General features: G+C 35.0%; 1 protein-coding gene across 2 annotated transcripts in view; it reads left to right on the top strand.

The window, feature by feature from the left end:
- The window catches only part of LOC149718471 (cell adhesion molecule Dscam1-like), a 189354-nt gene that overhangs the window by 138882 nt on the left and 35693 nt on the right, over positions 1-14779 (top strand). For both annotated transcript variants that reach the window (XM_089847499.1, XM_089847431.1), the window contains exons 14-19: positions 3968-4116; positions 5606-5737; positions 5939-6106; positions 9893-9963; positions 12247-12490; positions 14057-14155. In XM_089847499.1, the coding sequence (XP_089703625.1) occupies positions 3968-4116; positions 5606-5737; positions 5939-6106; positions 9893-9963; positions 12247-12490; positions 14057-14155 (863 nt within the window). The remainder of the gene's footprint in view (positions 1-3967; positions 4117-5605; positions 5738-5938; positions 6107-9892; positions 9964-12246; positions 12491-14056; positions 14156-14779) is intronic.

The following is a 14779-nucleotide window of genomic DNA, read 5'->3' as shown; positions in this document are numbered from 1 at the left end:
AAAATTCCATAAAAGTGGGGCATTTGGGGATCAGGTGGTATTTTCTTTCCGCGAGGTTGAGTTCTCTCTTTTTGATAAAAACGGATGGGATGGAAAAGCTCGCTTAAAGTACACCCTTTATCTAAATCCTCCCTAAGGCTTAAGGATATAGGAAAATACTATATTTAGCTTATGGTCTAACATGGAGGAAAAATAACAGATGGAGATGAAAAGGTAGCGCTCTTTCTGTGACCATCTGGCAGATCCAAAAACCCGTAGAAGAGGTTTGATTTGTATTCTGACCGCATTTTACCAGGAATGCGTTCAGTAACGCGCAACGAAGCGTCCGTAAAAAACGCTACTGAACAACTTTTTGCTATGTCGGTTTTGTCGTCACGATTGTCAGCTGCTACTCCACGATGTTATTGGTTGGTAGAGCCAATTAGCTCATTAATTGAACAAAGGAATTGAGACGTATTGGCGGTTATATTTCAAGAAATGAATAGACAAGTAATAGACGACATAATCCAGAGTTTCTTCAAAAGCGTTCAGTCATGACGAAACGTTACCCAACGGATTTCAACGAGTTAGATTACGTTGCGCATTACTGAAGGCTTTGGATCCTATATTATCAGCCCAAACTAGGTGCTGAGAGCTAACTAACCGAGATTCATATTTCTACACCTTTATATTTTTCCTCCATGATATAAGAACATAGAATTTAGCTAAAGGAGTTACGGAGAAAGACAGGCAAAAAAATCCACCCTCACGAAGATAAGGGTTGTAGTCATTTTGCAACGTAAAGATATGGTATTCTGAAAATATATACCCAAAATAAGCTCTTTAATGGAAGATAATTTATATACTTTTAAATTTTCATTATTTAGTTTTATTGGATTTCCTTGTTAGGAATTAGCGTAATTCCCCCATGCTATGCTTTTAATATCATATTTTTAAAGGGATACTCTCATACATATTGCGTTGCTTATTTTATGCGTTTAGATGCGTAGAATTTGAAAGTTCACTTTCAAAATAAGCTATTAGCTTGTCCTTATCTCCACCCTATTTGAATCTGTATTAGCAAATTCACCTTTACGTCACGAAACAGTAAATCGCTAGCACGCACCATGACGCCATCTATGAAATTGATACGGAAATACCACAAGAACAAAAAGTGAGGAATACTTTTTTTCATTGTTAACTGTCGCTCTCATCAATTTAACTAATCCGATATATCACTACGTCAGTGGAAAGTTCAGTTTTAATATTAATTTAAACTCTATCAAAAGCCTACTATCGTATCGACTTTAAGGTACATACCTCATGGTGTTTTATTAAAGAAAAAAAAAACGGGTTTAAATTTTTGTGTCTCAATTTCTTTAAGGATACTCGATAACGTAAAAATCAAATGATTTTTTTCCTCTATATCATTGCTTCATAACTTATTATTAAAATAACATTAAAACAAAATTTAGGAGTCTAATTTAGTAACATCACGCGACTTCATTCTCGTTGAACAAAGTGAAGCTTTGAATACTGAAGTTTCAGGTGCAGTTTTAGGCTAAGTCCTCGTTTCGAGCCTTTAATAATAATAATAATAATAATAATTTTAAAATGCAATTGCCTGATAGAAGGCACCTTAATGACGTTTTACCATAGTTCAAATCTGTTCTTGTAAATCCTAAACCATCTACTTTTCAAAATGCGAATCTCTACAACATTAAACCTAAAAGTTTTAGTCGAATTTAGATTAGGCCTATATTTTCGGAGTTTCTCTAAAATAAAATAATACTATACGTATTTAAGCAACGAACTTCAAAGGCCAAATTTTGAATTTACGTTTTACGAGAAAAACTAGAACAAATATTGTAAATGAGCTAAACGAAAAGTTCATAATGGTTTGTTTAACTTCAGAAAGAATAAATATAAAAATTTCTCATAAAGTTTTGAGTAATCAGGAAGTAGAGTTACATGTAATAAAAAGGGAAGTTTATAAAGAATTAAATGGTTGAATCTGGTTAAATGCTTATATTTGTTTGTAAATATAATGATGTTTGTCAATTTTTTATCAGAAAACAGTTGAATGTCAAAGGTGAAACCGAATATAAAATCTTATGTACATTCATAGGTAATTTAATAACCATAAGTATATCATTTTCCTTTGCCGTAATGCTAAATTTCTTACGGAAGGTTTGTTCCAATGTTGTAGAACGGGGTTTTCCTGAGCATGAGAGGGTACAAGTGCTGGGCGTGCAACTCTAAAACCATGTTAACCTATTGGTTTCGCCTCACCAGAGATTTTGACAATTTATCGCGTATGTGATTCGGTTTAGTAACCTTGTTCCAAATGTTCTGATGTTGGTAAGACTAAAGTTAAATTACCACGCTTTGCATTATACTTCTCTCAAGGAAAAGAATAATATACTTCTGATACTATTTAAAAGTAACAACCCCCGCAAAACTAGCTTCAGCTCCATAGGTAAAGGAGTTCGGACTGGTTGTTAATGAACCAGCCAGTCAGACAGAACTTTTACTTCTATAATTTTTAATACATAATCCTTCATGTTTGGATAAGTATTCTTTGTGTTTCTTTGTTTGTCCAAAATTCCAATTTAAAACCCAATTAATTTTGAAACAAAGAAAAATCCTCAAAGTATAGATATATATATATCATATTTTGGATCAAACCCCGGCAGCCATCGAGAATAGGCTAGCTAATTCTCCGAGTTTATTTGCATCGTATTACCCCTAAAAAATCGATAAATTCTCAATACCTTTATGCAACCTAGCGTGACTACGCGGTATTATCTAGATACTGAGGAATCGCATTCGGATTTGTCCTAAAAATTCGATTTCTTACGGCACTTTTTTTATTTTTTTATTTGCAAGAAGGACCCTTATTTTTTTATTTTCGTCTTATTTTATTTTACGTCGGGTTATTGGATTTATTTCTGGATATACGAAAATATGATGCGTTTAGAAGAGACTCGGCCGAGAGGAACGATATAACCTGTCTAGGAGAATTTTTTTCCGCTCTCGTAGTTTATAGTTTCGTCTTTCAAAAGGAAGAATTCCAGTCTATATGATGTTCCTATCCGAGAAGACAGTTAAACTTTGATATTCGAAGAGAAATGGCAAAAGAAAAATGAATCTAAAGAAAAGTTTTAGTAAAAATGGACCCGCGTCTCATAGAATGTGAAATCGCGCTTCCGCATTTTTTGAAGGAAACAAAATAAATTTTACATTTGTCTCACCATTTATTTATTTGTTGGGCATGCATTCTAGATTATCGTTCCATCCCTTTCTCTATGATCCAGTCTCCAACTGTTTCTAAAATGTTATTGGTTTAGGTCATTTCATCCAACTGTAGGTCTTAGATGAAATTTCAGAGAGAAATGTTTCAAAGGGGTACCATGTAAGAGAGATTCTCGAAATAGCAACCGGAGTTCTAAAAAAACTCAGGGGTGTATTTCAAAACAACTGTTTTAGAAATAGCGGCTGTTGCTTTGGGAAATTAACTACAGTTTTGAAAAATTCTTAATCCTCTTTTACTTTACCTATTAAGTATAAAAAAGCAATCATAATCTATCAAGTACAACAAACCCAGCCTTTCCTGTCAAGTACAAAAGAACCAAACCGAATTTAACCTTACCTTATCTGATACAATTTGCGATTTCAAATAACCAAACTTAACCTGACCTAGTACTAATTCAAATGAAACTACCTACAACATCTTAAAGAACTATAGTTTTTCATATCCCCCATGAACGGCTCTTTAGAGAACTGCAGCAATGGTACAGTACGTCACGCTTACGATAAGCGCGTACTTGGTACGCCGTGGTTAGGAATTAATTGCATACTGTTTTTTATTTAGTTTCAATTTTTTCTTGTTAATTGTAAGGGTTTATATTTATGCCTATTGTACAATAAAATACTGGATCCGCGTGTAATTATTAAGTCATGTTCTATATTTATTTTATTATTTCAGATATACATTTTTGGAAAAGAGCGAACATCAGAAATTAACAGCGGAATTTTATATTCGACCACTGGTCAAGGAGGATACTGGTCTTTATAACTGCCAAGTTAATAACAGCTACGGCAAAGATGAGGCTCATTATCAAATTACAGTGCAGGGTAATTATATTTCATTTATTTTTTAAATATTAGTGCTCTGAACGCAGTTACATCGAATGGTCATATTGGCAAGATTGCATATCTTCCTGAATATCTAGGCATTCTGTGTTTAGAATTCTTTAGCTTGGGAGCTACTAATGTAGAATGATTTTCTTCTGTTTGGCCAAAGGGTCTGGTTCGTATCAGACACAGGAATACATAGTTTTCTTCCACTGGGAATATTTAACCGGTCATTTTCTGGGTCTTTGTGCTTAAATTAAAGGGGATGAGGTGCAGATAACGTCACACCTGACCTGTGCCCAGACTCCTGCTACCTATGAATGTTGAACCCTAAATTCCGAATATAAAGAAGTTAATTTTCCTCGTGTGAAAGAGAATTTGTCCTATATATGTGAATAGCCAATGAAATGCTAATAAGGAGGTGTAAGCCCTTCCCCTTAAATTCAGTCAGATATTAGTATAGGGTCTAAGGCCTATTAAAGATTCCAAGTGAGAGAAGTCTATGTATTTTTGCTGACACGAAGGTTCTCACTTCACTTTTCAGTCTAATGAATGTAAAAGATTTATTCAGCGTTAAGTCTTGTTAATAAACAAATTCTATAATTTTCTACGTTATTAATGCAGATATACTAGCCTAAATGAGTAATGTCATCCCAAATGCCCTTAATTAGAAATTTAGAAGCAGCTGCTGTTCAGCTGCTCTACTTACAAATAATACTAAGTCGTAATATGGAAATAGTTAAATATATTTTGAGAAGCTGTCTCATAAGTTAGCCGCCCTAAAATATATTAGACCTGAAAGAGCCATTATGCGCATGCGTTCAATTGAATCGTTAATTTATCTTCAGAAGTGAGACCTGTTTTATTTAATTGGATACGTTAATGATATAAAAATTTACACAACTATTTGTTAAATATGAAATTTGATAACTATAAAAGATTTTTAGTTTAAATATCTGGTAAGAGCATGTTTACATATTACGTAAGACAAATATGCCAATTTTTGATTCACAGTCCCTTTCATAGTAAAAAGTAAGAATTTCATGGAAATTTCCTTCCCTAATAACACAATACTGTAACATTTAGAATCACTTTCCCATTTCAAATTACGTAAATTTGTGAGACAAATTCTTTGAAGTGACAAAATTTTTAGCAGAAAATGCGTGAATCGCGTGTGAAATTTACACTAAGACCGCCTTGCATAGATGAAAAAACTTCGTTAAAAATTAATTAATGTAAGAAACTTCGCCACATTATCTACTTAAACGTTTCTATTTGCATAATACAATAGATTGAATGAAATTTTTAACTAAAACCACGATGATTTGCCTAATGGTTCCCACTTGTTTGGAATTTTAAACATAGTTTCCGTAATACATGGCATTTATTTTAGGATGAAATCTTCCTCATTAGCGTGATGTTAATGGTCTTTTAAGGTATCCAGCATCCTTTAATCATAACGATACATCCGTTTTCTCTTTGCTCTTAGACATACCAGACTCGCCTTATAACGTAACCGTGGTAAACGTTACCAGCTCAGCCATAACGATCCAATGGGAGATTCCTTTTGACGGAAATAGCCCGGTCAAGAGATATATCATTTACTACAAACGAGAATCCGGTAAAGAAAAAGTTTCCTTTTTCCTTCCAGCCGCGTTACCATGATAACCCCGAAACCAGCCTGGTAATTTAGGATGTCCACATTTATCTTTTTGTTTTCCTCTCTCTCTCTCTCTCTCTCTCTCTCTCTCTCTCTCTCTCTCTCTTTCTCTCTCTCTCTCTCTCTTTTTCTCCGTTTGTTCTATTCTTTCTCTAACGAAAGATTCGTGGAAAACCCACGCTCAGCAAGACGCGGTTGCCGGGACCAAAACTCTGGCAACGGTGAAAGGGTTAAAGCCAATGACAACATATCACGTAGAAGTCTCGGCTGAAAATGCCTTGGGCGAAGGCGAACGAAGCGAAATGGTCGTCATAACAACCGAGGAAAGCGGTAAGAAGAACATCTTCTATTCCCTATTTTCCTTAGCTTTAATAGAAGAAGATAATAATAGAAGCGTGCACCTAGATCCTCTTAATTCCTTCAATACGTAACGCGAGTCTTCCTCTATAGTTTGCCTTTGCTAGCCTTCACATGCCTATCTCTGATTCTGACATCATCGCGTTCAGACAACTGTCCAAATATCGTTCGTTTCAGATAAATGAGGGTTGACGATTTGACGCGGGTGCACGGAATGCCCCAAAAACTAAAAAGGCATCGCACGACGTATAGTGATTGCCTTGTCCCAGTGTTGTCAGTAAACTAGTTAACGCAATTTGTAACAGAGATATCGGTGATTTAGAATTGATGCAAACTGAACCACCTGATAGATATAAGCTACGAAACTTCTCGGGCTCTTACGTCAAGACTATGTCGTAGTTAACTTTAATAAAACCCCGTTTAGGCAAGTAAATTAAAATATTAGCTTTAAGCTTACTTTTTTCAGTTTTGAAGTTTAGCACCTTTTAACAATTATAATGTCACGTGTTCTTTTTTAAAGCATGTAGAGTGTAATTTGAGGTATAATTTAATTGCAAAAATTACAAAATATAAAAAAAACCTCGAGAAAAATTAATTTTATAAAATATAGCGTACACCAGTGCGTTGCGGGTTATCGTTTTACAGGGGCTCATAGGAAACATATTATTCGTTTTACCCCTGGATGTTCGTCACTTGGAAAATTGACGCCTTTTACAAAATAATAATTGTCAATGCCACGTGCTTTGCGAATACTCTAATGTTCGTTAAGCCTTTGTTGTTTAAACTTTAAAATCCACGTTTTATCAATTTGCTAGAGTATATTACTGTAAATATGGTGGTGAGCAAAAACACATTAAATATGCGTGAGTTTAAATTCTAAAGTACCGGAAATTCTCGCTTTTCATCATGTTGTTATAACATGTTTATACAACTACCTCCATTGGCGGAACACTTCTCTCCAACGGCTTATGTATTTCTGCTAACCTTACTACTTCGAAGAGAGTTACATTCTTATTTAAGGATCATAATCCCGGAGGTACGTGTAGCTTAGGAAGCGGATTAAGAAACAGGACGGCAAAACTTGTCACGCGAGATAACAGCAAATTAAGAATAGATGAAGACAAAGCCAGGGTGTTCGTGCGGCGGGTTGCACTTCCTTTTGGTACCCGTTTGCCGTTTTTTAAAAGCTTTGTTTAACGTCAGTTGTCATATAGGAAGTTCATTTGTTATTCTTTACTTGGGATCTTGGAGTAGTGAAGTTTGATACTGGAGTGGTAATAATGTGGGCCATCAGTGGCTGTTTTAAAACTTTGCATGTTTTTCAAGGTCGTTCATCATTAAGTGCATGCCACCTCTCGGTGGAAACATTTTACTAGCTTAGTCACGAGTAAATTTGCTGTAACCAGGTGTCACCAAATGGTTATTCCCAACTAAAACCAGGGTACTATAGCTTAATTTTACGTCCACGCATTGGAAACTCCCTCTCGTGTTAGTGTTATAGAATAAACCGCTCCAGTATCCCTCCACCAAGTTAGAATCATATCTTCTTAACTGATTTTATATCTTAGGTACCGGGGTCGGGGTCCCCGTACGCACACTTATATAACCGCAATCGAAAATTTACATTTAATATTCCGAATTAATCGGTTTTATTTTGTAAACCTCTTGCAAACATGATTAGTAACTAATTTAATATTAAGAAATTAACTACTGGTTTGGCCAAAAAGTAACCAGATATTCACCTCACTGCGTCAGTGTGTTGATTACCAGTTACACCGTTTAAGGATTATACACCTCTATATCATGAGCGTAGAATTAATTATGGTTAAGCTTGAAGTAGACAAACTTAAAACCAATTAAGGATAATTAAGAACAGTATAGGAATTAGACTCCAAGAGAATGTATGGTTAAAATATTTACACGAATAAAATCAAGCGTCTAATAACGGATAAACATACTATTAAAATAATTTGAAGCAAAATATCCAAAACTCACATCATTAGCAACTGATATTATCCAAAATATTCTATATAAATCATCAAAGGAAGTTAAAGAAAAACCTTCAGATTTTTCACGATCTTGTAACGTTCGTTCATGACTGTATTCGTCGAATAAGAGAAACAAGCTTATTCTTATAAATAAAACTTTCGTTTCTGAGTTTCTTTTTCTTGACTATTTTTACATCCTGGGATTTATTTTCCATTCCACCAAAGGAAATAAATATAGAAGAGAGAAAAAACTCTTCAGTTATTTAGTGTAGTGGTATTTGATCACATAAGGATTTCTTTTTTTTTTTCTGAATTTTGGATTCGTATTTTTGTATGGAAAACCTTTTTTTTTTTTTTTTGGACTTCAAAAAGCTCAAAAAATATTTCTTATAAAAGGAGGAAGTAAAAATGAAAGAGGAAGGGAAAGGAAATATTTGTAAAACTGTATACTGATTCATAAAGGAAGAAAATCTACACTAAGTTCAGCTTGGGCGATTTTTAAACTTCTGAAAATTCCCAGAAATGTTTACTATTTCGAAACATTTTCTTTTCTAAACTTTGTCCATGAAACGATGTCCACACTAAGTCTGTGGCTTGATTAAAAGTGGGTCCCTTCAGTTATGGTACCTAGGCCCTTATGGCAATTTAAGCTAATAGACAGAACCCTATACTAACTATTACCGATAACCTCAACAAGTTTTGATATAAAGGAGAAACCAGGCAACACCGCGGAAGAAAACATGGTGACATTTTGTCTTCTGGGGACAATGTTTTCAAGTTTACATTGGGGTATTTTACGGATGACCCCTTAAATTTAGTTAAGCAACTTAGCTATGATTTTTAATTTAATTGAGAAGTCATTGATAATATATGGCCAGGGATAGATTTAATTTTAAAAGTAGGAATGGAGAACAGAGTAATCTGGGCGCGCGTCAAAGTCCCGGACCCCCTTCCACGGGACGGGTGGCGGCACTTAAGAAGAGGCGGGTCATAGTGACAGAGATAAAAGTTAGTTACGTATTTTTCGCCGTCCCCGTCAGCAACGTCAGCAAAACGTAGTTTCAGTGAGCCGATATGAAAATCTGAAATTTTGGTTACTTGGAGGGAGGGGCTTTTTACTGGGCTATGAGTCGGAAATAAGTAAATACTAACCGTTCTCCATTCCTACTTATAAAATTAAATCTATCCCAGATATGGCAGACTTATCAGAACCACCCTGTATATATATTTTGTAACACTGCCAATTTCAAAAACAAGAAAGTTAGGTTTGTTGTAGAGCTAAAAGTTACGATATAAGAAGAAGCATACTCACTGGACATATTAAGTTGTGCCAGTGGTATATTTTTTTTTTGGTTCAGATAGGAGTCGAAATTAAAGAAGTTTGTGTTGTTTTGAGACATCATTTGACGTCAGACAGTAATATACCTGGGTGCTTTTCCAGAAAGCTTATAAGTTCTTCAACAAAAGCGGCTTGTGCTGGAAAGAAGATCTAGAATATTTCAGCACGGATGAGCCTTTAACAGTATGCTACAGTAACTGTAACTGTATAGATATATATCAGAAACAGATGCCGCTTTTATATTAGTTTTCCCTGAAAGAGGCGTTCTGGCAAAAGCGAATCGGTATTCTCAAGAATGAGGGAGAAAAAGAACTTAGAAAAAGATATCTTTCTATAAAAATTCTCCATATTGTGCCTTATTTTTTTCGCTGCATCCTTGCTTTTATATTGTTATTCTCATTGCTAAGAGTTCCGTTTTACTTGTCATTTCAGTTCCCAGTGGTCCTCCCGAAGAGATTACTGTCCAGGCAACAGGCCCTCAGTCTTTCAAAGTGTCCTGGAAGGTGAGTGATGCGCCAGCTAACAGTCGTTTACTTCTTAGAGGGATCTTAAAAAGAAAAATAACGATAAATGGTGTCCACGCAATGCGAGAAATGAGGCGGGCTGATACTAGTATGGATGCTGCAGGGTACCTTGAAGTAATGGTTAAGGGACGCCCCGTGATAAAAAATGGAAGCATTTGCGTAGAGGACTTTCAGGATATTTTAAAGAAAAAAAATTTGTAGGAACAATATTTTAGATAGGGATAACAACTTGATTTTGGTTTAATTTAGCTAAATTTCTAAATTACTTTTAGAAGATAATTTTCTTATAAATTCAGGGTGGGTTAAAGATCAAAATGACACAAATTTTTTGGGACGACGGAAGAAATCGGTATACTAACTTGAACAATTTTGATCTACTTGGGTATTAAGTAATTACAAATAATAAAAAAAAATAACCATAAGTGGAAATTTCCAGGTACGTTTGATTAAATTAAGCGCAAAAATCAGTCTGAGTTGAACTGACAAAACTCTTAAGATGGTTTAATATTCACAAGTCATAGAATGTCGTATTAATACACCAGGATCGAGTTTTTACGCTGTTATTTTTATCTCAAGCAAAAAAAGTTACTTTCATGAGGCCCAAGAAATTTTGAAAATTAAAATCTATTAGTGAAACCAAAGGCGTATTAATACGTATTAAAATAAATTCTCACGTTTTCATAGGTTAGTATACTGATCTTCCCACAAGAAAATTTATTTCTTCATCATAATAGCTTGAAGCTTGTTTCGAAAATTTTAGTTTCAAAAACTTTAAACATTTAGCAGCCTAGTTTTTGGAAATATTCAGATTCTACCGTGGCATATTGTCTACCTCAGACCATTAGAGCGTTCAACAGAAAACGCGGCTTGAAGAAACTGGTCTATTTATTTGCAATTAATCAACATTTTATTTGAAATAATATGCAGAGATTTGAAATTTTTAAGTCATATTCGAAAAAAAACGTCTTTTTATATTTTTGAGGGTTCCCTAACCATTACTGCAAGAGACCTTGATTCGGCATAGACTGACTTGACATATTTTGTACAAAGCATTTTACAATAGGAGTCTGAATTTCGGAAAAAAAAGTCATGTGACATTCCTTTTCCGGATGCTAAACACTTTAAAACGTGTTTTCTCTGCAGTATCTTTAAACGACCGTATAAACCTTTGGAAAAGAAATGGCAGAGAAAATTCTATTATGTAGCCAGAAAACGTAGTGTTTTGTTGAAAACTACGATACTTGTGGAAACATCCACCGTTATCCTGGGTTTTATTCCTTTTTTATGCTTTTGTGATACACAAGTAACAAGTCAACGGAGAAGTAATAACAATGTAGAGAATGAACCGCGCCACTTAACTTGCAACAAATTTCTAAAGCTCTTCGTTGGCTTTGCACTTTATTTAGACTTCATGAAACAATAGGCCAAGTTTAAACACTTCAAATAAGCTGAAATTCTTCTTTCTATAATGGTGAAATAGGTTAAAAAACCATTACATTACAGAAACGAAACAAAGTATTTTCTTTCATTTATTTATCGATTTTTCAAAGTTGCCGATATTAGGCCAAGAATATTCAAAATGAATTCTACCGTGTTTACTGGTAATTTCCAAATTTTTTCGCAAATTCTGACAGGCGGTCTCTTTGAACGAAATTTCAGTAAAACCAAAGAAGGGCCTAAGTGAAACAAAGAGCATAGCATTTATAATTTATTTTGTTTTATTTAAATTGAGTTTCAAAAACGGTTTTAGAGCGTTTCAGTTTTTAAATGTTTTATCATTTTATACCTAAAATATCAATCAAATTTGTTTCTAAGATAAGGCACAACTTGATTTATATATATTATATTTTTATTTTTCTCAAAAGTCGTAAAAGAAACTTGTTAGGACAAAAATTATTTTATTTTAAAGTTTCCTTGTACAGATGTGGGCTATATGGGAAGGTTTTAGAATTGATTTGGTTCAGTTCTTCATGGTTAGGTCTACGAACCACTAGCCGTTAAGCCTGTAAAGAACTTACTAATCTGGACCCGTAACGGTTTAGCTTCATGAAAAACCCCTAATGGTTTTATTAAATTTCAAAGTTGGGAAAAAAGTTCCTTAAAAAGTCATCATGCGGATTGGAGTTGAAACTATTTTAGTGTTAAGTGTCTACGTAGATAGGATGGTTTGCAATCCCATTAAACACCCGGACAACCACGAATAGATTAGCTAGTATTTAGTAAATGCATATTTTATAAATAAATAATTATCTTTATTCACAGCCTCCACGTCGCTCTTTGCAACACGGAAAAATTTTGGGCTATTACATTGGTTACAAGAGTAAGAAGGGCAAAGACTTTCAATATAAACACGTTGAACGTCAAGAAGAATCCGAAACTGGAGTCCAATCAACGTACGTGACCAATTTAAAACCAGCGACGACTTACGCCGTAGTGGTACAAAGTTACAACAGCGCTGGACCTGGTCCAATATCTGACGAAATATTTGGAACCACTTTGGAATCTGGTATTTTTTCACTTTGAGCATTCTAATTTCTAATCCGATATATAGTGATAGTTGGAAAGGAATCTTAGAACAATTAGTTGGAAACTGGAAACTTTCAATATCCGGTTAAATAACGAAAGAAAGAAACAATATAAATCTTTAATGAAAATCCAAACAGAAAAGTATCCCGCTCTTCTTCGAGGAGTGAATAAAACATGGATTGTTTTACATTGAAGGGATAGTTGTAGATTGTTGTAGGCATGCTCCCTTTTCTCTAAATTGGCATCCCTGAATAAAGAGAAAGCTTGGTTTGTGAAATTATTACTTAAAACAGTTGGTTCTCTAATTTAGTAGAAATTTCGTTGTTTATTAGAAATAGAAGTAATTATGCAGACTGTTCTAAGAAAGGTATTAGGACGAAGTACAATGGGTTCTACGTTCGATTATGAGTCGAAAATATTTTATTTTTACACTCTACCCTTAGGGCCAACGTAGATAAATTATTTTTGGATGACCCCTTTATTAAATTGGCCTTTTGTTTGAGTTTCTTCCTTGACCTCTAATCATAACTTATTTAGGGTTGCCCTTAGGGCAAAATGTCATATAAAATTGGACTCAAAATCTTTCATAGAACCCAATGTACTTCGATAATACCACCTTTTTCTGGAACACACTGTATATATAAAACAAAACCGATTTATAATTTTACCAAAGGAAGCATGTGAATCGTGTGATTAAAATTTCTAAATTGAGGCTATTAATTTGAAGGCGATAATATTTCGCTTATTTATAATTCTATTTACGATTTGCCTTAAAATTTGAAAATAACCATTGTTTAGAATCAGGAATTTAGTTCACATTAATGAGGTTAACCGAGTTTTATGACGTCACACATCGGTAAAATCAGAAGTAAGATAGGGGACTAGAAGTATCAAGTACCAAATTCTTCACTTGGCGAAAGTGAATATTCTTGATAACACACCAACGGTTGGCCCTCTGGTAGCGGTTTTTGAATTTCCCGTCCAAAACGAGAGACGCTCGCGGCGGTAGACGGCCGAACTAGATTCAAGCACCCGCGTCCGTGTTCCGCGGCATTAGGTTGAGGGGAGGGGGTAGGAAATATTTTTGGAACTCGACCAATTTTTTTCTCTGTAGTGTAGGCGCGTGGGAAGCGGCATAAAATCCTCAAATTTGTTCACTAGTGCCAGGATCTACTACCAATGGTAGAGCTCTTTACTTCTAGTCCCTTATCCAACTTCTGGTAAAATTTATAAGCGTTGAAGCCGATTTCCCAGGAACTTCGGTAATATTTTTCCCTCTATGATCAAAATAATATTGCCCTTAAAGATATTTCAGGAAGTTAGGCGACTACCACTTTAAGGTCTTTTAAGGCGTCGCCCCGACTTCTCATTCGCAATGAAGGCGAGAGGTTAGGTTTTCACGAGAAAAAGACTCGTATGAAAGTTTCCAGTAAATGTAATAAAGGAGAAAACGTTACCCGAGGAAGTTTCGTTGCCGATCTTTCCCGGAAGTTTAAGAATCGTTTATTTTCTTCTCTCTTTCCTTCTTCCTCAATGTGTGTTACAGCTCCACCGACTTCTCCACGATTGTCCGCTTCCCTGCAGGATTCGACGAAAATTAAAGTTCACTGGGAAAGAGACCCGAAAGACAAGTCTCTCGTTACAGGTTCGTAAGAAACCATTTTCTCAATTATTATTTTTTTCTTTATTGTGCACCTTAAGGCGAAACGATTATAACTCCAGGCTGCTGTTAAAGACCATTTCGATGTAACTTAGAGGGGAAGACACAGGGATAAAACTTGTGATAGTTAAGCTATCAAAACAAATGTCCAGTAACTCCCCCCCCCCCCCAGTTTTATAAAAATTATGGGACATTTTAAAATTTTACTGGGCAATGTTAAGTGTCCTTTATTTATTTCTGGCCCTGTTTCACCGTGGTGAATATAGCTCCAGTCCCATATTTGTTAAAATCGTGCAGTAGGGAGTGGGCAAAGGGTGAAAACCTCCCCTACTAAGTGTCAGACCCTCACTTAACCGATCACGAGCCTTTCACTCTGTGAAATTTACCACCATTATGGGGGAAAGGGGAGGAGCTATTTTAAGCCACACCTCACTGGGAGCTCCCTATTAGCAGACGCAGTTGTTTCTTATTTTGATATTTGATGAAATTACATAATTTTAAGTCGCTATATTTTAGCCCTCGGAACGGTTTCTTTTTAGTTTTGTCTCCAAAGAGTCGTATATCATTTGCTTCAAGAATTATAATGAAACCCAATGACTAAATTGAAAC

This window comes from Phalangium opilio, unplaced genomic scaffold (assembly GCF_054372755.1).
Source record: "Phalangium opilio isolate 3A_F unplaced genomic scaffold, DU_Popi_V2 ptg000002l_1, whole genome shotgun sequence".
Lineage (NCBI taxonomy): Eukaryota > Metazoa > Arthropoda > Arachnida > Opiliones > Phalangiidae > Phalangium > Phalangium opilio.
This window is presented reverse-complemented; position numbering and strand designations above follow the sequence as displayed.